This window comes from Alnus glutinosa, chromosome 7 (genome assembly GCF_958979055.1).
Source record: "Alnus glutinosa chromosome 7, dhAlnGlut1.1, whole genome shotgun sequence".
Taxonomy (NCBI): Eukaryota; Viridiplantae; Streptophyta; class Magnoliopsida; order Fagales; family Betulaceae; genus Alnus; species Alnus glutinosa.
The window spans coordinates 9,455,774-9,483,399 of NC_084892.1; the positions used below are offsets into that span (position 1 = coordinate 9,455,774).

Consider the following 27,626-nt stretch of genomic DNA (forward strand, 5'->3'; position numbering starts at 1 on the left):
TTGCAGAAGTGCTGAAAAGGGGTTCGGGCCATGTTACGCCGGTGATGTCCATCGTGGGTGAGCGTCCTTCCCGGTCGAGGTGGCCGTCGGCGGAGATGTGTCCCCTTGCTATCCTTCCGACGGTTAGGTATGCGGAGTACGAGGCTTTCAGATAGGCAGTGGACTGCTTTGCAATGGAGAAACCCTCGTTCGAACCATTGGACAAGAAGAAGCCGTTGGAGCCTCCTTCGATTGTACCGTTGGTCAAGAAGAAAGTGCTATGTCCGCTGGGTAAGATGAAGAAGCAACCCTCTGCACATGGCGCGCTTAGATCAAAGTTCCATTTGAATTTGCGTACATGGAGCAAATATTTCGAGCTTGCTTTGGGCCGGGTTGTTGGGAAGTTTTTGGGCCGGTCTGTTGGGTCCGGTTTGGGTTTCATGAGCATAGAATTTCGATTGGGCCGGTTCTTGCCGAATTCCAAACTCTCTGAATTTTCTCCTTCGCATTCAACAGAAAACCTTGTGGTTTCGGGTCCTGTAGCGGGTCATGTTCCTACGGCTTGTTCTCATCGTCCGACCGCTACCCTTGGGAGAGTTTTTCTGCCGGAGCTGTCTGTGGTAGCAGATTTGAGGGTGTTACTGGGTCTGCCTACTCCCGGTGGAGGGTAGTCTTCCTGTTTTGCTTTTTCTCCAATGAAGTCGTCTTCCTCTCTCGTCTTCTCCCACTTGCCGGCACCGGAGCTGCCGCCTCCAATTACCCTGGTTTCTCCTCCGGTTCCGGCCAATCAGTTAGTTAGCTATGGGTTTTCCGATAGATCTTGTGGTGTAGAGTTTCCCGCTTTTGTTCCTCCTCCCCTTTCAGGGGCTGCCGAATTGGGGGAGAAGATTCATTCTTCTCTCCCCGTGCTGTTTAATTCCAAACCATTTCGGCATTACTATCGGAGAGCAAGGGATCTTAGGGCTGGCCACTCTGTGAAATGGAACGATAGGTTACTCTCAGATTCTTTGGAAGCCTCGAAGATGGCTGTCGGCGCCTCTGAGGGTGCTGCGTTTTCTTTTCTATTGCCGGCAAAGTCTGGGATGACTTTATTTGATCTGGAGTCTGGATATTCTGATGGTTTTGGGGTTGATGATGCCTCCTTGCCTAACAGCCATGGGTCGGATATCCCCTTGCAGATCTCTTCGGCTAAGATGGGTGAGAAATTGACGCCAGAATGGGAGGAAGAAATTAGGGAGAAGACTGCTGGGCTTTGGGAGAGTTTGTCCAAGATTTGGACGGTGACTGAGGAGCACGGCGAGAGGTTCAAGGCAATTCTGGTAGAAAGTATCAAATGTCAGTAGATGAAGAGCAAGAGGGAATTTCTAAATTTGCAAAGCTTTGTGAATTATGGTACCATTAAAGCTCCTCCTAGATGTAGGAAGGGCAAGACCCACTTGATGTAGGGTTGTTTACCTTGGTGGTTTTGTGGGTGATTCGGGTTAGCTTTGTGTTTTTTGCGGGTGTTTTTGGTTGGGCGCTTTTGTGGGTTATTTTTTGGGCGTTGTTTTGGTTTTTGGTGGGTGTTTCGGGTTAGCTTTGGTTTTTCTTATGTATACCTCATGTGTACTTAGGGGCGCCTTACACTTTTTTTTCTCTATTAAACTTAATAACTTATAAAAAAAAAAAATGTCCAGACAAATAAAGCCACTCTTGAATGGGCCTTATTTCTCCAAACGCTCTTCCAAGGAAAAGAAGAGCTCGCTAGAGGGCTAAGTGCATTATAAAAAGATATAACCTCGAATGGTCACCTTTTGGAAGAAGTCTAACAAATTCTATCCTCACCACCTCGACTTATCCTGGAAGAGTACAATAGATCAAGGAATGAAGAGACCATCTCTACCTCTCAATCATGCACTGGTTTGATGAAGGTGATATCCATTGAAAGGAATCATTAGAAAACAACAAATGGTTTGCCACCGAAGCCTCCTTAAAACAAGCTATATTAAACAAAAGCGATCAAGAAGACTTCTTCAAGGTCTGATTGCACACCTCAAGACTCACAAATCTAGAGAAGTCCCCCAACCCCTTCCTAATGTTTTTCCACACCCCAACCACGTAGGGTCCAAAAACCTCATTGGAACACCACCTCCCCACACGCTGCCAAATTTAGCTTCGACCACCAATCTCCACAAGGCCTCGCTCTCTGTGGCATAACGCCGTAACCATTTCCCTATGAGAGCTTGGTTAAACAACAAGAAGTTTCTAATCCCCAATCTGCCTGAAGATAACAAAGTACAAATCTTTGTCCAACTGACCAGGTAGAATTTAAACTCATCACCAACTCCGCCACAACTAAAGCTTATGCACCAGATATTAGAGTTTAGAAGGTTGGGTACCTCGGTGGAGATAAATAGAAAACAAAATGATATGCAACAACAAACCAAGTGTTTCCAGAAATAAGTAAACTTTTCAGATTGATAAAAGATATTAAAAGAGAAAAAGGAGAGCAAGGCAAAAGTAAACGGGAGAACAATTTATCAAATAAGTAATGAACCTCTTCAAGCAACAAGTTTGACACACTAAAACATCCATATTGCAATCCATGGCAAGGCCAATCAATATGTCTACCACATCATTTCAATTATTCTATGTGTCCTATTATATTTGAACAATCTATCAATCAAAACATGCCTAGCCTCTTGCAATTAGTTTTTTTTTTTTTTTTGATAAATAATGACAAATCATTGAAGAAGCGCAGAGAGGCGCAACCCTAATACACAGGAAGCGTGCAAGAAAACCCCTAAATTGATGAAAACGAAGAACATTTTTTTATATAAGTTATAAAAATATATTAAAAAAAAAAAAAAAAGCGTAAAGTGCCCCTACGTACACGGGTAGTATACACAAGAACAACCAAACCAGCCCAAAAAAAGAAACCCAACAAACATGCTAGACCCTAAAACCCAAAACCCACATGAGGCGCTCAACACTAAATCATGTGTGCCTTACCTTTCCACCACTGAGAGGGTGCGCTAGCATCGCCATAGTTAATGGAGCTTTTCAAATTCAACAACTACCTCCTACCTTTGGTCTTTTGGCGCGTTACCATTGTTTCCCGATGAAACTCCTCTTCAATGGCATCCAGGATTACCAAGGACGGATCCTCACCCTCATCACCATCCTCTAGACTTATATATTACGGTGGCTTCCAAACTAACCTCTCCAGCTAGCCAATAGCTCCACCATCTGTTGGGGCATGACCCACTCTATCTCAAATAGACGAAAGACCGATTCCCGCTCTTCTTGCACATAAATTGATCTTTTTTTTATAAGTAAGAAGAACTTTATTAAAGAAAGTGTAAGGCGCCCCTAAGTACACAGGAACAACCAACACTAACCCACAACACCAAAAACAAGCTACAAAAAAACCCAACTAAGAACAAGACTACCCACTACCCGTCAAGGCACAACAAACCTAAAACATGTGTGCCTTGCCTTTCCTATGCCTAGAGGGATAGTTCGCGTCACCATAATTGATGGAACTATGCAAATTCAGAAGCTTCATTTTTCCTTTAGACTTCTGGCGCGCAAAAAACTAAAACTCCTCTTCCATGGCATCCCGAATAGCCATAGCCTCCTCCCCAAAATCCCCATCCATCGCCCAATCTAAGGGCTAACCATCCCAATAATCATCTTCTTCCTCTTCCCACACCACAATCTCCCCGTTATGATCAAAACCAATTGGCCAATTCCGAGATTGGGAGAAACCATTTAAGCAACCACTCAAAGGGGAGGAAGGACCTACCACCCCGTCATTGTTGACCTCCTGAGGCGACATGGGAGGGACTGAAACTATCGGGGGAAGGTTGAGAAACCCCTTCCTAAAAAGGCCCTGATTCACTGGCGTCACTGACTTCTTCATTGCAAGAGGCTTTGCCGCCTTCTCAGCTAGCGGATCTGCACCCGTAACCCTCTTATCAACGTAGCCAACAGACATCTTCATGGCTTCCAGGGAATCAAAAAGTAGCACATCATTCCACTTCAGAGAATGCCCTTCCCTCAGTTTTTTCGCCCTCCTGTAGTAACACTGAAAAGGCTTAGAAACCACCACAGGGAGGGGAGAACGCAGCTTCTCTCCCAAAATAGCTGCTCCAGCGAGAGACGGAAGGGCAGAAAAGGGTTTAGGAATCTAAAGCGTCCCCAATGGAGTGAACTTAAAGACAGAAGCCGAATAAGGAGCAGGATCCGCCGGAAAACCCAAATCCGGTGCCGGTAAAGGGGGGAAACCGAAAAGATTAGAGGCTGGAGTCCGGCTAGAAAACACCGGAAACACCTGGGACCTACTCGACTCACCTCCGGAAGAAGATTCCGTCCCTGTAACTGTCCCAGTAACTGCCGCCGACGAGGGCTCCGACCTAGAAGAATCCCCAACAAAAATCGAAGAAGCTGGACTCGCGCCCTCTTTGGCTCCCAACGCTGTAACCTCCAAACCCTCAGGAGGAAGCCGATTCAGAACCAACCCAGAAGACACCTTTGTTGTCGTCTCCGGCAAGGATGGCGGCAGACAGGAAACTTTAGGTTTCCACGAGTCAGGCCACGCAAAAACCTAAGGGTTTTCGAAACAGCCCCGACCTGGCAAACCGGACCAAAACTCTCCTAACAGCCCGGCCCAATGCCAAATAAAAATCGGGAACCATTTTACGCCACGTCCGCAATCTCGAATTTCCAAAATTCAAACGAGTACTTACCCTGCGGACGTACATTCTGGTCTTTGTCCAACAGATCAAACGGGTGAGACTCCAACGAGAAGCAATCCACCGCCAATCTCGGATCAACCTCTGCATGCCACACCGCCGGAAGAAGATCAAGCTCGCAAGGTTTCGCCAACAAAGCCCTTAACCCGGAACGACCATCACCCACTATGGGCATCGTCTTCGCAGTAGTGGTCGAATCCGACCTCAAAAACTCCGCAAAAGAAGGCCCCGTCCACTTTGGAGCCAAGCCCAGAGTCGGCCGAACATCCTTCACAGCCTTCTTCTCCGATGTAGATGAAGAACCGAGCCCGCAACCCACCGAGACTAAGAGAAAATCTACAACCTTTCTCAGCTCGTCGGAGAATTTAAGCCATCCCCACCCTCCACAGCCCTCGGGGATAAGAATAGACCCTTTCCGACCGCCTAACCCGAACGTTGTCGCCTCTAAGAAGCACCCAGCTTTATTTCCACCTCTCCGAGCAATTAGAACCTTCGATCCTTCTCTGAACGACTTAACAAAGTCTTGCTCTTCTGGGAAACCCAACAACACTTCCAACATCGACGCAAGCCACTCGGAGCTCTGAGAATTCAAGATGACCACACCCAGGAAATTTTTTCTCTTCTCCTCCACCCTCAACGTCGACGGCCCACCCAAGACCGAGAAGGTAAAAGACTTCGACTCCACTATGAAATTCTTATCCCTCTCACGACACACCCAGGACTAAGACGAGCAACCCAAAAAACTATATCGCCGAACAAAGAACCACCCAACAAATCAGAGGACCGAAACACAAAACTTGAGGACCAAGCAAGAGGCTATGAGAGATAGAGAATGTGAGAGGACGAAAAAGAAATCGAGCCCCTAGTTGGACGCGCTCTCACGCGCCGTCACTAGGGCAGAGAGAGAGAGAGAGAGAGTGCTCAAGAAACAGAAAGTTCTTCACACATACATTGATCTTGAGGCCCTAAACTACTGAAACAATGTGTTTTTCTTTTTTAACAGCAAACAAGAATTCATTAGAAGCAGGAGAGGCACAACATCTATGTGAGTAATGTTTATGATTAGTAAGTCCACGTGCAAACAATAGGTCTTGAAGGACATATTGAGCGATTTGAGCTAAAGGTCATTGGCCCATGTACTTGGAAAATATAAAAGAGAGCTCTTCAAAAAAAAAAAATTGATAAGTAATCAAAATATCATTAAAAGCGCTACCTAGATATACAAGAAGTATACAAGAGAAATGCCTATTTAAAAGAATAAAAAAGAACAAGAAAATCATTAAAACTAATCACCAAAGGGGCTAAGTACGCAATTGTCCAAGTCTAAAGAGAATAAAAAAGGACTTGAGCTCTCCAATGTTCTCTCTTGGTCTTCGAAATTTCGATCGTTTCTTTCCCTCCAAATGCACCACAAAAGGCAAGAGGGCATCATCTTCCACACAACAGCCTCTAAGAGCGACCACCTGTCCACTAGTAAGCAAACAAATCAACCACCCAACTAAGCATAACACAGGACAACCCAAAGCGATTGAAGAAAGCATTCTATATGGCGCAAGCAACCTCACAATGAAGAAGAAGATAGTCTATGGACTCCCCATTCCTCTTGCACATGCAGCACCTATCGACAACAATGACACGCCGCTTCCTAAGATTGTCCATGGTAAGGATTTTTCCTAGGGCCACCAAGCAAGCGAAAAAAGCCACTCTCAAAGGGACCTTGATCTGCGAAATACTCTTCCAAGGAAAATGAATGCTATCCTTACATGCAAGGACCTTGTAAAAGGAGCTAACATCGAACATCCCTTTTGTGTGAAGGGACCTACTAAAGCTTGTCTTCCCCTTCCCATCTCAGTCTATAGGAATACAACAAAGTGAAGAATGAATCAAAGGCTCCAAAGAAGTCTAAAGGATCATCACTCAGAGCTAGTCTCACCTTAGGGAGGTCCTAAGAGGGTAACTTGGATACAATCCTATCCTTCAATATTTTTGCATGAAGAGATAGGTCTCAAGATTTGAATCCACGCACTTGCATTTAGCAGCCCAAACTTCACCATTGTACCAAACAATGGCCCTACTCTGAAAAACTCTAGTGTCATCTAGAAACTGATGATGATAGATCCTCAGCCGCTATTTGCCAATGGTAATGGCCACATTAGGATTGCTCTAAAAATGGAGTATATGTGCAAGGTAATATTATTTAAGTACATATAAGCATTTTGGAACGCCTAATACAATTCTTTCCTTAAACATGCAGTCTCCTTTCCTCTGGTGACCCTACACGTGGTTTAGGCAAACAACCACCACTAGCAATACTTACAAAGAGATCTAGGAGGAAGATGAAGTGGGGTGGAACCAAAAGCTCCGCAAGAGAGCAAAAACCCCCCACTTTTAACAAACAAAACTAAAAGCAATATTCCATTCGTGACGTTGTTAAATCACCATTCTTCAGAGAGTTTTGGTATAGCTCCGACAAACAGAAGAGAAGCTGCATGTTGTCTAGTAAAAGCAAGTTACAGAAAGAGGGCAAAGAAACATTAAATTACAATCTGAATAGAGTCCACTTGGACCTTGCCTAATCAACCTAGACAAGTCAATTCTATCCTTTTTATATTCGTATTCTGTTTGTTTAGGTTCACTTGTCTGTTATAAAGTTAAGGTCATCTAGGGCACTTCTGCAATTTCTAAATTTTTTGGAAATGGGCTATGGTTATGGTCCATACGTCTTATTTTGCATATAGCTATGTTTTGGAGTCCTTATATGCGTATATAGTAATGAGAGTTGTTACACATCCATCTTTTGCCCATTTCTTATGCAAATTCACCATTAAATCTGTGGGACCGCATATTGGTTCCACATATTCAATGGTGAATTTGCCCATTTCTTGTACGGAGGTGGGCAAAAGATGGAAACTAAACATTTCTCATATAGTAATTCACAAGTTCCACACTCACACATCCAATATATCCAAAATTGGACTACTAGCAAAACAAGAAAAAAGCGGTACCACCAGGCTACAAATATAAGACTATGATATGTGTCAATTCAGAGAGAATACTACAACAGATTTTTAGCAGCTTTAAAGCTTTGCTAGATGGTGTGATTGCGCTCTCTCCTATTGCTCAGGATCAGTAGCTTTTATTTTCTTCTTCATCTCTTACATTACTTCCTCTCAGAAAGTATCTGATCTGCTGCCTGCAACAGATTATACTTCTTCCATTCACTTAAAACTATAAAAAAAGATCCGACAATTCTGTTGCCAAAACAATCATCTAGAAAACCTTCCTATATCAAACTATAGCACTAGACACCATATCATTAGGCTTGAATCTTAAAGAAATTGAATCACACTGCCTCTGAAAGCATTTCAATACCAAGCTTGAATCTTGAGTCAACAACAAAGAACAGACTAATTTTTTCCTACTTCTCTTTCTCAAATAATTTTTCACCTAATCCAATTAAAATTATTTACTAAACAACAGCTGATATATTAAGCTTTGAAAGCAAGGTTTATCCAACTTTGGAAAAAGATCCAACCCTTCACCAATCACTATTCAAAAGGCAGGTATAGAAGTATTGCGAGTCTACAACGGGTGGCAGTGACAGTGGAAACAAGAATAGAAGAGTATATACAAAACTGACCTTTTGGCTCACTTTTACCACCAATGAATTTGTTTCCCACAAAACAGACAGCCTAATTTGTATAGGAAACACATCCTGCAATGGATCTCCAGCACCATTGTGACTGCCAATATCCTTCACTGCTACATTAAGATCGTTATGCCTACAGAAAGAGTAGAAGCAATCAATACCAAATGCATCATCCAAATATATTGATGCTTTAAGAGAATAATATTGAGCAAATTTCAGGCAAACCATCTCTATATCATGCAAATTTAAAGAAGACCACCCAGGGGGAGAGAGAGAGAGAGAGAGAGAGAGAGAGAGAGAGAGAGAGAGGTATAGATGTGGCCATGTGTGGGAGTGGAGGAGGGAAAGAAGAAAGAAAGAAACAGGTTTCACCTATGATATAAATCTCTCCTTCCCACTCTCCTAAGCAGCCAGGAATACCTAAGCAACCAACAGCATTCAAATAGACCATTTGCAAGCACCTGATACATGTAAAATAAACAGCTGCCCTTCTATAACTTGACAGGGTAAAACCTATAGATAGCGAGTCATGGACATAATTTTAATTAATAAATGCTAACATAGAATTAATGCAGCCAACTCCAAATAGGGGTGGGTATCGGTTCAGTTATGGGTGTTTTCGGTTTGGTTACCGTCAAAGTCGATGAAACCGACTTTATTTCGACAACTTTTAATTTCGATATTTTTGGCTAAATCAGATAAGTAGGTGGAATCAGTTAAAAGGCAGTCGGTTAGGTCAGTTAGTGTTCGGTTCGGTTCAATTGTAATGAAACGACATCGTTTTGTTTTCAAGAAAACTACAAAACGATGCTGTCTCTAATGTTTCGTTTCGGCTCGGTCAGTCAGTGCTCAGTTCGGTTTGGTTCGATTAACCAACAAAAAAATAATTATTCCTATTAACTGAATCAAACTAACTTCGGTATAGATTTTTTATGCCGACTAACCAACCATCGGAACTTGGTAGAGGCGGTAGACAGTCGATGGCAGTTCGGTCGAGGTCGGTAGGCAGTAGTCGGATATTTTGCCTACTCCTAACTCCAAATTGTTGGAATGAGGCTACACTAAGGTGTTGCTCAGCGGCACCAAATGACCATAAGGATATACTAACCTCACTCCAGGTTTGAGAAAATGGCATTGACTTCCCAACTTGTTACAAAAATCTACCTTGTTCACAAGATATTTTAAACCTGACCTTCCTTGTGGGCGAAAGGCCTCGAAATATGCTGATTTTATGCTAAAATAACTTCAAATTTATTTTTCCCTTATGTATGTCTCTCCGTGAATAACTTCAATCAAACATCTAATTCACCTGAAATGACATCCTCATCTTCAAAACCAATTCACCATAGCCAATCTCAACAAGCAAATTGTCCCCACCATCACAAGTTTTCCGTCAACACCACCTCCACAAGTCCTACCACCTCTCACTCCCGATTTCAAGGATATTCCGGACTTCAGCATTTGTGCTCTTCATTTATGATAGCAAAATGCAACTAATCCTCAGTTTGGATGCCTAAAGAAAACTATTTTCTTCAGTAGTTATGCTATTCTTTTATGATAAAAGGATGCAAAAAAGGCCTAGGTTCCATGCCTAAAGAAAACTATTTTCCTTGTTAATTTTCAGAAACAACATATCAAATGTCAAGTTACAATCAATCCTCATCTACAGTACTTATGCTCTTATTTTACGACATTAGGATGCAATGAAACCCTAGGTTTGACGCTGAGTGAAAACTAATTATTTTTTTTATTTTTTTTGGATAAGTACGAAATATCAGTAAAAGTACAAAGGCGCAACTTAAGTACACATGGAGTATACAGGAGAGAACACCTAGCTAGAAAGAGAAAACAAGTCAAGAAAATCATGAAAACTAAGCAAATTAAAATCTAAAGTGGTTGTCCAATGATAAAGAGTTTTGAAAAAGAAAAACTTAAGTTCTGCCATTGTCCTCTCACTGTCTTCAAAACTTCTATCATTTCTCTCCTTCCAACGACACTACAAAAGGCAGAATGGAACCTTATTCCACACAGTTGTGCTCTAAGGACTGCCTACATCCCTCTAAAACAAGCAAAAAAGTCTACTACTCTCTCATACATGACCCAAGCAGACCCCACACGACTAAAAATAGCACTCCACAAGGCACTGGTGATCTCACAATGGAGGGGAGGCGATCCACAAACTCTCCATTCCTGTCACACATACAACACCAGTCAACCACAATAACATGTTATTTCATTGGGTTCTTCTCTAGGGTGGGTGGCTGTCCAAGCAAAAAACGCTGCTTTCAAAGGGAACTTATTCCGCCAAATTCTCTTCCACAGAAAAGTTGTGCTATCATGAGGTACACGGTCATTGTAGAATGGTCTAACTTCAAACTTCCCCCTTTAGAGGGATCCCAACAAAGCTTGTCTCCACCTCCCTATCTCAATCTAAAGGAATACAATAAGTTAAAAAACGAAGCAAAGACATCCACCTCCCGCTCGTGAGCATCTTTGATAAAACTTACATTCCACTTATGGGAATTATTGGATAACTCCAAGTAATCTGCCACAAAAGCATCTTTCACACAAACAATACTATGCAAATCCAAAAAAAAAAAAAATTCTTAAGGACCTGATCCCCATGCCACTTGCCATGTCATAATCTAATTTTGAAGTCATCTCCCACCTCAAATCTGGTATGAATAGAAAACTCCCTCCAACCCCTTCTAATATTTTTCCACAAACTCGTCTCATACGACCCATAAACTTCATTAGAACACCACCCGGGCCACAAGCTACCATATTTAGAATCCACTACGACTCTCCACAAGGCCTCTCTCTCATGCACATAGCATTAAAGCCATTTCCCCAAAAGAGCGCGATTAAAAAGAATCAAGTTTCAGACCTCCAACCCTCCCTCACCAACCGAAGAGCAAACCTTGGGCTAGCTTACTAGGTGAAATCTTTTTTTTTTGATAAGTAGATTTTATTGAAAAGAAAGCGTAAGGCGCCCCTACGTACACAGGAAGTATACACAAGAAAACCACCGCTGACCCGAAAAACCCGAAAAAAAAACCCAGGAAACAGCCCCCAAGTCAAAACCTAGAAAACAAAGAACCAACTAAAGTACTACCCGCCAAAGAAACCAAACACCACCCAAAAAACCAAGAAAACCTTAGAACAACCCACAAAAAACCCTCAAAGCAGCCACCCTACGACCTATTGGCCTTGTCTCTCCTACACCTCGAAGAAGCTTTGATGTCTCCGTAATTTACGGAACTTCGTAGATTCCGAAGCTCCCTCTTACTCTTGCGTTTCTTGTTCTCAATCATCTCACCCCAAATCTCCCGATGCTTCTGTCTCTGTTCTTTAATCGCCAACGAATACACCTCGGAGATCTTCCCTCAGAGCTCTGCCTCGATTCTCCAACAATCCTTCTCCCAATTCTGATCACAAACAATAGGCTCATCCTTCTTCTCTTAAAGCTTTGATACCTCCTTCCTCCACCAATAGACTGCATCTTGGACTTTCTCTCCCAAAGTCGAACCAGTGGATAACTCTAAAATCCGACTAGGATCTTCAGTAGACTTCTTCTCTTCTACTAGATCTGCAGAGACATGAAAAGAAGCAGCTACGTGGGCTTGCACAGAAGGAACCGCAGTGACTAGAGAGGAGGAGGACACCGGAGATGAGTTCAACTCAGAACCGACCAACAAGGAGACATAACCCTGAGAAGCTGCCGGAGCCACCGGAAGCAACAACTCCGGTGCCGGAAAAGGAAGATGACAGAACCCAAAAGAACCCGATGACACCATACCCATACCCTCAAAAGATTCTTTAGAGGCTGGAGTCTGGCTTGAAAGCACCGTATGGACGTTGCTTGACTCACCCCTGGTGGAAGGCATAAACTTCGTCGTCCCTGTAATTGCCGACGACGAGGGCTCCGACCTAATGGAACCCCCAACAAAAACCGAGATCGCCGGACCCGCGCCCTCTGTGGCTACCGACGCAGCAACCTCCAGACCCCTAGAAGGAGGTCGAACCAGAATCAGCCCAGATGACACCTTCGACGTCGAACTTGACGGACGGGAGACTTTAGCTTTCGGCATGAGACGAGACACGCGGAAACCAGAAGATTTACGACTTAGCCCCAACCCGGCAAAACGGTCCAAAAGATTCCTTACGGTCCGACCCAAAGCCAAAAAAAACCCGGTACCCAACTTACGCCACGTCCGCAGCCTCGAACGTTCGATTTTCAAATTTGAACAAGAGGGACACTTCTTACCCTGCGGACAAAGAGGACGGTCTTTGTCCAACAGGTTGAGCTGATGCGACTCCACTGAGAAGCAATCCACTGTTGTTCTCTGTACAGACTCTGCATGCCACACCGTCGGAAGAAGATCAAGCTCACAAGGCTCCGGCAACGAAGCCCTTGACCTGGAACAACCGCCACCCACGATGGACAACTCCTTCGCAGCAATGGCCGGAACCGACCTCAAAACCTCCGCAAAAGAGGGTCCCGTCCACTTCGGAGCCAAACCCAAACTCGATTGAACAGCCGTCACTTCCTTCTTCTTCAAAGAAGAAGAGGAACCACTCCCACTACCCACCGGGCCAGATAGAAAATCAACAACATTTCTCAGCTCATTAGAGAATTTGATCCAACCCCACCCTCCACGACCCTCGGGGATAACAATGACCCCTTTCCAACCACCCAACCCGAATGAAGAAACCTCTAAAAAGCGTCCATCTTTGTTCCCACCTCTTCGAGCAATCAGAAGTTTCGATCCCTCTCTGAACGACTTTACAATTTCTTGCTCTTCCGGTAAACCCAACAACACTTCCAACATCGACACAAGCCATTCGGAGCTCTTGACAATTCAATGTGACCACTCCCAGAAAATTTTTCCTCTTCTCCTCCACCCTCAGCGCAGACGCCCCAGCCAAAACAGAGAAAGCAAAAGACTTCGACTCCACTAAAAATTTCTTATCCATCTCACAACACCCCCGGAGCACCGACGACCAAGCCAAGCCAAAAATTACATCGCCGGAAAAAGAACCACCCAAACCAAAGAGCACGCTAACAAACTCCCCTGCGAGAATCACACCCCAACAGACCGGCAAAACGGAAACTCAAAAACCGGAGTACCAAACGAAAAGACTAAGAAAGATAGAGCAAGCAGTAGGCGACAAGAAGAAAAGAATCCCTAGCTAGACGTGCTCTCACCAAGAATTACCATCCCACCTTCAATCCCGATTGCTAGAGCAGGCTCGATTTTCACATGCTCAAATGACACAATGTAGTTTTATAGACTAGGTTGGAGGAAAATTTTGTCCTTTGGAGAATGGGGTGGCATAAAGAGGTTTCGTGGGTTGGAATTAAGAGGGCATAAGGGCAAACTATTTGAGGTTGATAAAGGTTTGTTCTCTCGTGGGGATGTGACTCATCCATCTTTGGAGAGTATGGTAAGTGAGTATTTCTAGGGAGGAGATTCGCAGTTTATGGGGTTATCAACATGTAGCCTGGTCATATTTGGGTTCGAGAGGGTGTCAGAAGGTATTTTGTTAATGTAGGATAGGTAGGTGGTAGAGAAGATGATGTGGAAAGAAAATATCTTTCAGATGAGTTGGTTGGCCTTACGATATGGTAATAAACCAATCTTATTAAAAGCGTAAGGCGCCCCTAAGTACACCAGTAGTATACAAGAGGAGACACCTAACTAGAAAGAGAAAAGCTTATCAGGTGAAATTTAAACCCATCACCCTACCCACCCCATAAAAAATCTCGTTGTAGCTTCTCTATGTGATTGGCAAGACCAACAAGAAGGGGAAAGGAGACGAGACAAGAAATACGTTGGCAAATTGGACAATGTGTTCTTTCTTAAAGTAATCCTTTCACCCTTAGACAAGTACATCCTCTTCCACCCGACTAAACAACGCTCGATCTTTTCTTTTTCTTTTTCTTTTTTGATAAGTAATAGGAACTTCATTAAAAAAGCGTAAGGCGCCCCTTAGTACACAGGGAGTATACAAAGGAAGAGCCCAGCTAGCCCATAAAGCAGAACCCAACAAGACCCTCAAAAACCCCAAAACCCATCAGCACCCAAACCCCTCGAGAGCCCCAAAACCCAAAACAGAAAAAGCCCCCATTAAACACCCAAATAACAACAAAACCCTAATGAAACCCAAAACCCAGCTACAGAAAAAGCCCCCAAAACAACCCAACCCAGGAAAAAAAAAAAAAAAAGACCCGCAGACACGGTGGCACGTGGACCCACGCGCCCCGGCGCCGAAGAGAAACCGCCGGAAAACCCACTGAAGTCGGGGAAAGCGCCGGTGAAGCCGCCGGAGGTGCGCGTGCGCGGTGAAGAGGACCCAAACTCCGCAGATCTAACACCCAAGCTTCAGAAAACAACGCTCGATCTTTTCAATAACGCCATCTCAAATAAACTTGGCCTTAAAAGAAGCTCCCAACAGAAGGCCAAGATATTTCATAGGCAAAGAAGACATCGTCCATCCCAAAATATTGGCCAAGCTATCAACATCGCTAACATTACCCACAAGAACCAATTTTGACTTGGTCAAGTTAATTTTCAAATCGGAGATAGCTTCAAAGCATAAGAATAAGGCACACATATAGCATAGACGTTCTGAGTTTGCCTTGCAACAAAGCAGGGTGTCATCCGCAAATAGAAAAGGGAAAATATGAATCGCACCATAGTTCCTAGACCCCCACAGAAAGCCTGAGAGAAAGCCCCCATCTATAGTAACGGAAAGCATTTTACTCCAAGCCTTCGTAACTATGACAAATAGCAAAGGAGATAAAGGATCACCCTGTCACAAACAGCAAGAGCTACTGGAAAAAAAAAAAAAAAAAAAAAAAAAAAAAAAAGAGAGTTTACCGAAGAAATACAATGCGGTATCCACTTACATCATTTCTCTCCAAAACCACACCTCCTCAGTAAGTATAATAAGAACTCAAAGTTAACATGATCATAGGCCTTCTCAATATTCAATTTGCAACGTACACCTGGCTCACCAGATCTGATCCTACTATCCAGGCATTCATTTGCTATAAGAATGGAATCTAGGATTTGTCTACCTTTGAAAAACGCATTCTAGGGCTTCGAAATAATCTTCTCTACAACCTTTTTCAATCTAGTGGCTAGGACTTTGGCAATTATCTTGTAGACTCCACTCACTACACTGATTGGTCAAAAATCTTTAACATCAACGGCCTCGGGTTTCCTTGGAAGCATTGAGGCTTTTTTCAAACTTACTACAAGCATGGAACTCATAAAACACCCTCATAACATCTTCCTTAATCACATCCCAGCAAGTTTGGAAGAAAGCCACTGTAAGACCATCAAGGCCCAGCATCTTATCCATATTCATACCTTTTACCACCTCCAAAACCTCACTCTCCTCAGACACACACTCTAACCAAGTGGCCTCCACCTTATCAATGGAATCAAATGCAAGACAATCTAGCTTGAGCTGCCAACTAAATTGTTCGGTAAACAACAGAACCGATCTTCTTCTACTTTCTTGCTAATTTCAAAACATAATCAACTATAAAACCCCTGGAAAGTTAAATCCCAAATTGGATGGGTGGATTGTGATGGTGTTAGATGGGTGCAAAGTCTCACATTAGTTCTTTATTAGGTAAAACTTCACTATATAAGTCTTCATAAAGGTCCAATTGTAACTTGGACTAGTCTTTTCGAAGTAATAGTGCAAATGTGACTAATGTTTTCCCTAAGTCATAACAGATAGTGTCAAAGCAACCTAATAACACCATGTAGCCATAGGTTACTACATCATGACGTAGGCCCTAACGAGGATGTCAGTTATCTGAGTGGGAGAGATTGTGACACCTTAAAAGGTTAAATCCCAAATTGAATGGATGGATTGTCGTGGTGTTACATAGGTGTCACGTCCCACGTTAATTCCTGACTATGTGAGTTCGGGCTATATAAGTGATTCCAGAGAGTTGGGTTGTAACATCAACTCCTGATTGTAACCAACCTCAATCAAGCCTCATCATCAACTCTTGTTCCTAATTAGAAACCTCAGCTCATCAAACCATTCCAACCCCATGAAGATCAACCAAAACTCTTCAATTTATTGCTTGTTTTAATCCATAACCACATGTGTTTATTATAACTTTCTTACTTTATACTAGCATGTATGATAGATGCTATTAAGGCAAGGTCTTGATTTATCATATGGTTCAAGGAGGCCTAGTTCAAAGGGGCAACCGAAATTATAGATACAGGTACTTCCATTTTCATTAGTACGTTAATCAACTAGTTGATCTTCAGCCTCCACCCCATTCTTATGGGGGAAGAAAATGCCGTATAAGCTAGAGCTAATTGGCAATTACTTTGTCTAATGCTAAAGATTGCCAAGCTCACGAATTCAATGTCTTAGAGAGACTCTCACCAATTTAAGATTGTAGGTCTAAAAGTTTCCTAATTTTGCAAGTACAGTTTCAACACTATAAATCATGTATTTTGACCAAAAGGAAAGCAGCTTTGCTGAGTGTTCTAAATGAAGCATTCACCTACCGAGTCTCAGGCACGTGTTTCTGATCTATCTTATTTTTAGTTTATTCCTTTAAAAGACTCTTTACAATTGTAATTGTACACCTCTCCTACTGTTGATATCTTTTTTCTTCCACCAAAGATGAAAATAAATGGTTACTGTTGTTTCTTGGTTTCTTCCTTCAAACTACTCTTAATCCTTCTATGTTGGAATCCCTCTCCTACTTCTGCAGTATTTTTGTTTCCTACCACAAAAGAAAATGGAAGCCCATGACAGCTTACTTACTACTTTATGTTAAATTTCTTTTGTTGCCCATTCATCTAGGGTTTTTTTACGTGCATGTCAATGTCATGTCGTAAACCATTTACAATCTAAATTGTTCAAGTGGAGACTACATTCATCTACATTACTAACATATTTTTCCATACCTAAATTCTACACAATTAAATGGAAAAGAAAATAAATAAATAAATAAAATGAACTAAGACTTTTAGGGGGAAGACCGAACAGATATTTAAAGAAAATAAACACTTCAAATCTGCCTCTTAGCCACTACATAGAAAAAAGCAATCTAAAATGTAAAACAAATATTTTTTCCACCTCAATCTTTCTTCTTACTCAACATGCTATTCAGAAAGAACCATACTAATAAAGAGAAATGCTACATCTACAACGAAAAATACAAAGGCAACCTTACAAACTAACATGGCACTGCAACGTCAATTTTTTTTTTTATTTTTTTTTTTTTGGTGGGGGGGAGGGGGGGGTGGGCGGCGGGGCTCGCATCCGTAGGTAGAGTTTTCAGATGCACTCCATCATCTAGAATCAAAAATTAGAACAAAAACACAGTAACTGAGCCAAATTTTGCTATTCATCTTAATTAAAAAAAAAATTGGTTCCTAACTCAAAACCAAATCCAAACATAGACTTCAAAAAGTTCAAGTCTTTAACAAAATAACAGCAACAGATCCTTGCAATTCAGAACCTATTCGGGAAAAAAAATATCCAAACCAGCTCAAATTGGGACTCAATCAACAGGCGTAGATCCGAATAGCAAAAGACAAACCTTCTCCTTGCGCTTGCTCTCGCGGGTATCGGAGGCGCCATGCTGGAAATAGAGGAGGAGATCGAGGGTCTGCCAAACAATGTCGGCAGGGGTGCCAGGCTTGGACTTGAAGAGGCCCTTCATCTCCGACGGGAGCACCGGCTTCTTCTCCTTCTGCCGATAGAGCCCCTTAGCCTCTGACGATGGATTCTACATAGTCTCTCTCTCTCTCTCTCTCTCTCTCTCTCTCTCGTCACAGACAAAGATGACGATGACGATGCCGATGACATAGATAGAAGGGATTTGTGTGTGTGTGTTTTGAGCGTCTCTGTGTGTATGATTCCTTTATTTTATTTTTAAAAGAATGGTTCCCAATCAAACGGATTTTCTGTTGAGTTGTGTCCAATGTGAGAATGGCTTGCAGCGGCATCGATGATCTGCCATCAAATTATCGGCGAGTCCCCAGCCTTGCAGCGGAAGGCAGGTAGGGGCGGAGAAGCGAACATGTGGCGGCGGCGTGGATGGGTTCGCCAACAGTGTTAAGAAGCTTCAAAGATGGGAAAAGATGAAGTTAAAGAAGATGATTTTTTTTTTTAACTGATGTTGCAGTGCCACGTCACTAACACATCAATTTGTAAACTTGTCTCTGTAATTTTTTTTGTATCCCTAGCATTTGTCATTTATCAAATCATAACCATTATAATACTTTAGAAAGATGAGAAAATAAGATGCTCACAGTGAAGAGCGAGTAGACCTAAACCACCTTCTCATTAACTGTAAGTTTAGTAGCGATATATTTTTTTTATAAGTAATAATCAGTCTCATTAAAAAAGTAGGGTGCCCCTAAGTACACCAAAAGTATACAAAATGAAACACCTAACTAGAAAAAGAAAAACGAACAAGAAAATCGGCAAAACTAAGCGACAGTAGGGACACAGAAGCCATGGTCCAAATATACAAAGTTTGAAAAAACGAAGCTAAAATATCTTCCAAGGATCTCTCCAAATCCTCGAAACACATTATTTATTTCCTTCCATAAACACCAAAAAAGGCAAATAGGCACCATCTTCCAAATCGCAGCACTTCTCGGACTTCCAAACGTCCACCAACAAGCAAACAGATCGATAACACTACTAGGCATAACCCAAGAACCAAAACAAGTAAAGAGAGTACTCCATAAAGCGGAAGCCACATCGCAATAAAGAAAAATGTGATCCACTGATTCCCCACTTCTTTTGCACATGCAACATCTATTCACTATAATAACTTGCATCTTCATGAGATTATCCAAAGTAAGGATCTTGCCAAGGCCCGCCGACTATGCAAAAAAAGCCACTCTCGAAGGAGCCTGAGTCCACCACACACTCTTGGGTCTCATGGGTCATGCCTAGCAATAATCTAGAGCTTCTTCAATGTTAGAAGACGCAAGGGAGGAGACAGTCCAAAGAGGCCATATGGAAAGTCATCCCTACTTTACTGATGTGGACTATTTGTAGAGAAAGAAATCGACGTCTTTTTTAAGACTGCGAGTCTAATGCGATACAACTAATATCCTTCTTGAGTTCCCTTTTAGATCGGAATGTATCTTTTGTTCCTAATTTCTCTTCCTTTATTCTACTAATCAAAAAAAAAAAAAAAATCCTCTTCCTTTATTCTTGTAAATCTTGTTAACTTTTTAGATTCTCAACCCCATTAGGGTGGCTACTTCTCTTATATACTTTTCGCATACGTGAGCTTTTCTTCTTCTTCAATAAATTATTATTTTAAAAAAAAAAAAGAAAAAAAAAGATGCTCATAGTGCATGGCCTCTTGCATGTTCTCAACAACAACCATTTTGCAAAAAGAAGAAACCAAAGGGAAAATTCACAATATAGAAGCAAATTTATATTTCCTCACCACTTGAGGGCCCGCAACCACATTCCTTCAGGAAGCAAGGCATACTCGCGGCTTGAAAACCCTTCTCCTGCCTTATCACTTTTCCCAAAATCCTCTTTCTTCCACAAATGCAATACAATCTCGGAGTCAGCGGCATCACTCAATGACACAGAGTATAAAACACCTCCTGTTTCATCATCATCACGCTGCTGCGACTCCTTCCACCACCTGAAAATCCAATGCAAACACAATGAGACCACATAAAAACACATATTCTCTTCTTGAATGCGTTGTCTGCGTCTAACCCACAACCATTTCTACATCCATAAAGGAGACCAATACGCCATACTCTCCCACAAAATCTAATTTGGAGCAATAAAATAACAGCGACAAGTCCATTTATTTCATTTACCTTTTTACTAATTTACCCAATAAAAAATTATCATGACAAAGAATCTCACTCACACTCAATAAATTTCCTTAGGTCACAAATTTACTACGAAATTTTCCATGAAAACAAACGAAGCCTTACGACACTGGAACTTCAAATTCCATGCTTAGAGCACAACAAAACAAAACAAAACCCCCCCAAAATCAAACTAAGCCTAACAATAATAACAAAGCATGCAAACATGCTCCCTACTTCACCATCCTAGACATCCATTTCGTTTTTCCTTCGCTTTCTGGGCAGCAAAACAGCCAAAAACGAAGAGGAAGTCGGGGAGTGGAAAATACCTGTAGGGAACCAGGTAGACCTTGTCAACGGCGTTGTCATCGTCTTCTTCGTCGTCGTCAAGGAGGCGACGGTGGGGGCGGAAGCGGTATCGGGAGTCGAGGTCCCAGAGGTCGTCGGCGGCGGAGGAGGATGAGGAGGAGGAGAAGAAGTGGTCATCCATGGTGAAGAGGGCTAGGGTTTTGGAGGCGAGGGCGCGTGCGAGGGACCTGCAGAGGTGGAGCGTAGAGAGGGAGATGCGGGCGAGCTTGAGCGAGAGGAAGCGGGTGGGTCTAGCCAGGAGGAGCGCGAGACGGAGCTTCTCGTAGAGACGGCGGGTCATGAAGCCATATGACTCACTCCACTCTTCGTGCGTGTGGGGGGGGGGGTGTGAGCGTGAGAGACTAATTGACCTCTCAGTTTTGGAGACCCACTTAGCGCTGCCCAACGCACGCGTGCGGGGTGGGGACGGAGGATCGGAGTGGTATGGTGGGAAGGGTGGTGTACACGCGCTTACGACGAGAGTAGGGGGGTGTGAGGGGCGGTGTAGATTGTTCTGGGTGGGTGTGATGTACTTTACTTTTACAAGTGTTTTGCTGCGACCGGTTATAGACACGTGGCAGGAAGGTCCCTGAAGCTGTGGGATTTACTGAGACTGAGCGCGCCCCACTTTTTAAGGATTAATTTTACACTCTCTTTAAAAATTGGGTTAAAGGTACATGTGGTGTAAAAAAAAATAAAAAAATTATCTCAATTGTATTTTGCTTCATATGGTGTTTGAGTTTTTTTTTTTTTTTTAAAAAAAAAAAAAAAAAAAAAAAAAAAAACTGATTTGATACTTTCGTCTATTTTTTGTTCAAATTTTAACATCTTGCCACATGTCAAACTCTGAGGTTTGACACATGGGCCATATGACACAATATAAAAAAAATTAAAAATTAAAAATAATAAAACTTAAAAACAAAAAAAAAAATTGAAAAAATAAATAAATAAATAAGAGGGGTGGCTCACCCCATTTTGGCCAAGAGCCACTCCCTTGAACGATCTAGGGTGGCGGTGGACCGGTGGTTCGACCACCCATGGCAAAAAAAAAACAAACAAATTGGAAAATGGGTTTCTTTTCTTTTCTTTTTTTTCATTTTTTTAATATTTTTATTTTTTTTTACGTTTTATTATTTTTATTATTTTAATTAATTTTTAAATTTATTTATTTTTTATTTTTTATATTGTGCTATGTCCTACGTGTCAACTATCATTGGTTGACACGTGGCAGTCCGTTAAAATTTGGACAAAAAAATAGACAGAGGTACTAAATCAGTCTTTTCCTAAAACTCAGTACCATCTGTGAAGCGAAATAAAACTAAGGTACCAAAAAATAAAGTTTTTAAACCACAAATACCAAATATGTCTTTAACCCTTAAAAATTTAGAATTCAACCTAAATTATTAATAAAACTATTGTAATTTTTTTAAGACATCTAAACCAAATCCACCCCCAGCCACCTATGGGGTGGCACGCGGCCGCCCTTTTAGTATTATTTTTTTTCTTTTTTTAAAAAAATAAATAAATATTTTTGCTTTATTTTGTTTTATTTATATTTTATTAGATTTTATATTTTTTTATGGGATAATTGCACCGTTGGTTCCTGTGGTATATCATAATTATTTTTCACTCCTTATGGTTTAAAAATTTCATGGGAGGTCCCTGTAATATGCAATAATTACGTTTTACTCCCTAGGTCGATTTTCCGTCCACCATTTTGACGGAATATGTTAACCCTACACGTCAGCGTCACGTGTCGCCAATAAGATGGTGACACATGTTCATCTTAATAAAAAAAAAATATTAAAAAATATATAAATAAACTTATTTTTTAAAAAAAAAAAAACAAAAAAGAAAAAGAAAAAAGGCAGGCCAAGGGGTGGCCTCGCGCCACCCCTAGTGGCTGCGGGGGGTGGTGCGCGGCCACCCCCAGTGGCCGGGGGTGGCCATCGGCCCCCCTAATAGATCTAGGGGTGACCCGAAGGCCACCCACGCCCAGGCCATTGGGGGTGGCCGCGCGCCACCTTCGGCCACCCCCATTGGCTAGGGGTGGCCCAGCCCCTTAGCCTACCTTTTTTCTTCTTCTTTTGTGTTTTTTTTTTTAAAAAAAAAATAATAATAAGTTTATTTATTTATTTTTTAATAAATTTATAATTTTTTTATTAAGATGGACACGTGTCGTCATCTTATTGGTGACACTTGGCGCTGACGTGTAGGGTTAACAGATTCCGTCAAAATGATGGACGAAAAATCGACCCAATGAGTAAAACGTAATTATTGCATACCACATGGACCTCCCATTAACTTTTTAAACTATAGGGAATAAAAAATAATTATGGTATACCACAGAGACCAACGGTGCAATTATCCATTTTTTTTTATTGTAATGGACACGTGTCAGCTTTCTATTGGGTGCGAAGTAACTGACTAACGGATCTGTTAACTTGGCGGATAGAAAACGTGCTCAGAGACTGAATTGTAATTATAGTTTACAACAATGACTCTCCTTTAACTTTTTAAATCACAGGGAGTGATTTGTTATTTAGGTCAATCCAGGCCTAATGGTACAATTATCCATTTTTTAAAACATTTAAACTAAATCTACTTTTTTGACTACTGGATTGGGCTTTTACAGTTTAGGCCTTGGGCTTCTATCCTCAGGCTCTTCAAACATCTATAGTCAACTTTTTAGAACATTCACAGCAGCTTCCTTAAAGGTGGTCTGTTCCCTACGTTTTAGGAAAAAATTCAAGAAAGTTACAAAAACTCTTCCACAGCAACTTCCTAAAATTTTGTTTCCCTGGGAAGTGAATAGTACTTCTCAATACATTGAAAAATACTATTCACTTCTCATTCAATTGTTTGTTCACAAAATGTATTATCTCTCTCCTATTTTATTTCTCTTTCCTACTTTTAATTAAAGTAAAGGTAAAAAATATATTATCTATTTCCTACTTTATCTCATTTTTCCTACTTTTACTTAAAATAAAAGTAAAAAAATAATATTTGAATGATATAGGGAAAATGACGGGAAGCTGCTGTGGAGTGTTTTTTGATAGGGAAGTAAAAAGTAGTTTTGTTTTCTATATTTAGGAAAAATGGTTGGGAAGCTGCCGAGAATGCTCTTAGTCAACCTTCATATTGTTTATAGATCAGCATTTTCTTCCCAACTTGGTTAAAAATTACATGTATCTCTTTTTCTTTTTCTTTTTTTCTTTTTTTGAACATTACGTATATCTCTTGAGCATGTGAATAGTATATTTTTCTAATAGTAAGGGTAAAATTAATAAAAAAAACATGTGATTTTTATATAGTAAAAAATATGTCATTTTTAAAAGTCAGGTTGAAGAACCCATTTGAAGGAAATCTTTGTTCTTATTTGTAGATCAAAAGAAACTGAAGAAAGTTCAGATTTAATTTCAAATTAAAAGAATGTAATTAAATCTAGATTGTTTAAAAAATTAAAAAAGATCTCCTGTAATTTTTTTTTTATAAGGACTTGAGCCAAATTCATTGTCTTTATCTTTGTTCCCAAGGTACATTAGTTCAAACTTTAAAAAAATAAAAAATAAAAAATAAAAAAAAATAAAAAAAAATTGATATTTTCCAAACCTTCCCATACAGAGCTATAGAAATGTTGTATGAACATGTTAGATTTAGAAGCTCTATCCATTGGCCTGATGCAAAAGTATGGAACAAAATGAATATAACTTGTTTTTCAAGAAAAAGTATTTTCTTTTGGGGTAATACTTGGGAGAAGCAGAATTTGAATAATTACAAGAATGCCATCCATAAGCCAAATTTCCGGATGAAATCCAAAATTTTTGCTAGTGCGTAGCACTGCTCTTTCTTTTGTTTCATGTGCCAGTGAATATAATCTACTCTTTTGGAGGAAGCAATTTACTTTGAATGTAGGATAAGCAAATGATAGCCATAATGAACATGAAATATTGCATTCATTAAGTTTCATCTTTCTTTTTCTTTAGCCTCATGTTTTTTTGAATTTTTCAGTGAAAACTGTGGCCTAACTACAAACTGTGACCTAATTACAATTGAAGACTATCATCTAGTCACAATTGAAAACTGTGACATAGCTACAATTAAAGTTTATTACTTAGTCACAGTTACCTAATTGTATTTGAAGTTTATTTGTATTATCTAATTCTCCTATAAATAGAAGCTTATTATATTGTAAATATCACTCAAATAAATAAGAGCTTATTATATTTATTTATCTTATTGTTTAGATGAACGGATAAACCCTATTTTTTGTGTTAATTAAATTCAGGAATAACCCTCAATTTCTGGGCCGAAGAAGGTACAGATCACCCCTTTGAAGACCCATTGGATTGTAAGGCCCAGATGAGATTTGATTGCATATCTTTAATAAGATAAAGGGCCGATCTCAGTCCAAATAGTTGTGGGCTTGGACTACATAGTGTATCTGTTAACAAATTTAGAGGCAGCTCACCTAGTCCTTCTAAGCTGTAACTTCTTATATGCATCTAGGGTTTACTTTTGTTAAAATTCACATCTTATTTGTATCCAATATTATAGACGTTGCAATTAATCGCACGGCCAACCTCAAACCACGAATACTTGCAAAAGAGATGGAAAATGAGATCGGAGGGTTGTCGGGTGCTGGTGGGAGATGCCTCTATTATTGGACGTTAGCGTGCATGGCGAACGAGGGGTTCTAAAGCCGAACCGCATCCTTGTCTTTCTCTCTCTTCTTCTGCTCATATTATTTTCAATTTAAATTTTATATTTGAACTTACATTTATGCCCAATCTGTAACCCTTGACCACTAAATTATGTGCTTGATCTGCTTTTAGCTTGAGCGGCAATAAGGTGATCATATTGTTAAATTTTGAAGGCAGGCATGGTGAGACCATTGGGAGACAGTAAAGGACCCTCGCATATTTGATGTTTCATGCCAATTTATTCACCTCTAAGAAAGTCAGGCACCTTTTGAGTGCAGTGGGAACATAATTAAAACAACTGGTCATGATCGAAGATGCATCCTCTTTTCATAAATGGTAAATTGCAATTTTCATTTTTATTACTACCCGCAAATCTAACACGAGCCTGATACAAAATTCGTAGGTTATAGTTAACCTATATAGTTTTATATACTTATGTCTCGACACGATTCGAACTCGACACACAATATTTAGGGTTAATTTTTTACACAACTTGCAAACCTCACACAAACTCAACAAAAAATTAGCAAGTTGGGGTTGACCCATTTAATTAAATGGGTCGGAATGTCGGATTATGATTTACCAATATAGTCTTATACCCATACATCAACACGACCCGAATCTGACATGTGAACATAAATTGCCGCCATAAACATTTTCACTAGGGCATGCAATTTTTAATGCGATATGCAAATTCGACACAAAATTAATGTTTTAGAGTTGAGGGGTTTGACCCGTTTAATTAAATGAGTTAGTTTAAGGTTGACCTATATAATCTTATATACATACCTCGACACAACTCGAATCCGACACAATATTTTTAGAATTTGCAATTTTTTATATAACCCGTAAACCCAATAAGAAATTAACCGATTACGATTAAAGGAGTTAACCAGTTTAATTAATTGGCTCGGATTATATTTATTCATTTAATCTTATACCCTAATTTTAATGCCAAATAACCTATTAGATTTAGCAGTTAGCACGATCTCCTAGTCCTTCACGTGTGTATGATTGATAAGCTGCTATAAGAGTGGTGCTTTGGAATCACCATAATTCTTGTCTCATCTTTTGAAAATCCAACACGCTTTTGGACTTGTCAACAAACTGAAACAGGAAAAGATATATATATATATATATAATTCTCTTGAGCAATCACTACTTTTAATTGTGTGTAGGTGGAAGCTTTGAGCTTTGGCGAGGCAAATGGTGACCTCAGGTTCATTTATACCATAACAAAAAAGAAGGCTGTCGTCCAATGTGAAGGCACCATTCCTGGGATTCCCTTCATGATCCAACTGAGGAGCAAAATCAAAGTGGAAAATGTGGCCCTCTCTACCCTCCACTAATGCCCTATATAATCATGGCCTCCATTTAAAATTGTCTAAAGATCCAACCCATCATACTTTCTCCATCCAAAGGATGGCCAATATTTTTCTTCTTGTCTTTTCTTTCAAGCATTGGAAACCTGTGGCAGAGAGCTTTTTAAGCTCAAACCTAAGCTAGCCCTCTCCTAAATAATTCAAAACAGAAAATTCATATGATGTGTCGACCCCCTGAAAAATAAAATTATATAGAATGGCATGACACGTTTTCACCCTTTTTTACCTACCCATTACAGTTCTTCAGAGCTTCTTTCCCTCTTCTGCAGTTCAGCTCTTCCCTTTCTTTTCAGTTTTCTCTTCCCGTGTCCACACTTTCTTCTCTTTTTTCTTCTTTTTCTTCTTTGCAAGCAAAAAATGTAAGAGCCTAAGAGATACATATTACAAAGGACTAAAGCGTAGATCAAACTCAGTATTCGATAAATATCTTCCTCTTTCTCCTCCTCCTCCTCCTCCTCCACTTCTTCGTCTTCTTCTTTTAGCTAATTTCATTTGTTAAAATAAGAAATATGTGAATAATAGCAGAATAGAGGCGGAAGCAATAGAGAAAATACAACACAAGGAATTACGGATGGTTGAATTTTAGACACCTACATCCATTACTACGAATTAATCTTAAACGCTACATTATGCTCATTAACTTGTTTGTTTACAATACAAATGTCCATATTTATAGAGTTTAGAGTAAATACAAGTATGGTAATTAACCTTAATCGGATTATAGATAGAGATAATTACTTTAACTATTAGCATGTGGTTTTTAGGCCGGCCTCTCACACCCACACTGATAAGATTGCCCAAAACTTGCTAAATTATCAGGCTGCTTAACACATAAAGTATCAGCAAATTAAAGGTATTATTTTATTAATTTAAGCTTCTTTAGAAACTGATTATATATATATATATGAGACAGAAAACAAGATTATAATAAATTTGAAATGAAAAGCAAAGCAACGAAGACAAACTATTGTTGA

At 40.5% G+C, this 27,626-nt stretch overlaps 1 protein-coding gene across 1 annotated transcript in view; it reads right to left on the reverse strand.

The window, feature by feature from the left end:
* LOC133873956 (ubiquitin carboxyl-terminal hydrolase 8-like) overlaps positions 1-20,912 on the reverse strand; it is a 34,771-nt gene extending 13,859 nt beyond the window's left edge. The window contains exons 1-3 of the mRNA XM_062311766.1: positions 20,549-20,912; positions 19,835-20,041; positions 8,356-8,497 (exon numbers count right to left, since the gene is read on the reverse strand). Of these exons, the coding sequence (XP_062167750.1) occupies positions 8,356-8,497; positions 19,835-20,041; positions 20,549-20,868 (669 nt within the window). The 5' untranslated portion in view covers positions 20,869-20,912. The remainder of the gene's footprint in view (positions 1-8,355; positions 8,498-19,834; positions 20,042-20,548) is intronic.
* Between the last annotated feature and the right edge of the window lie 6,714 nt (positions 20,913-27,626).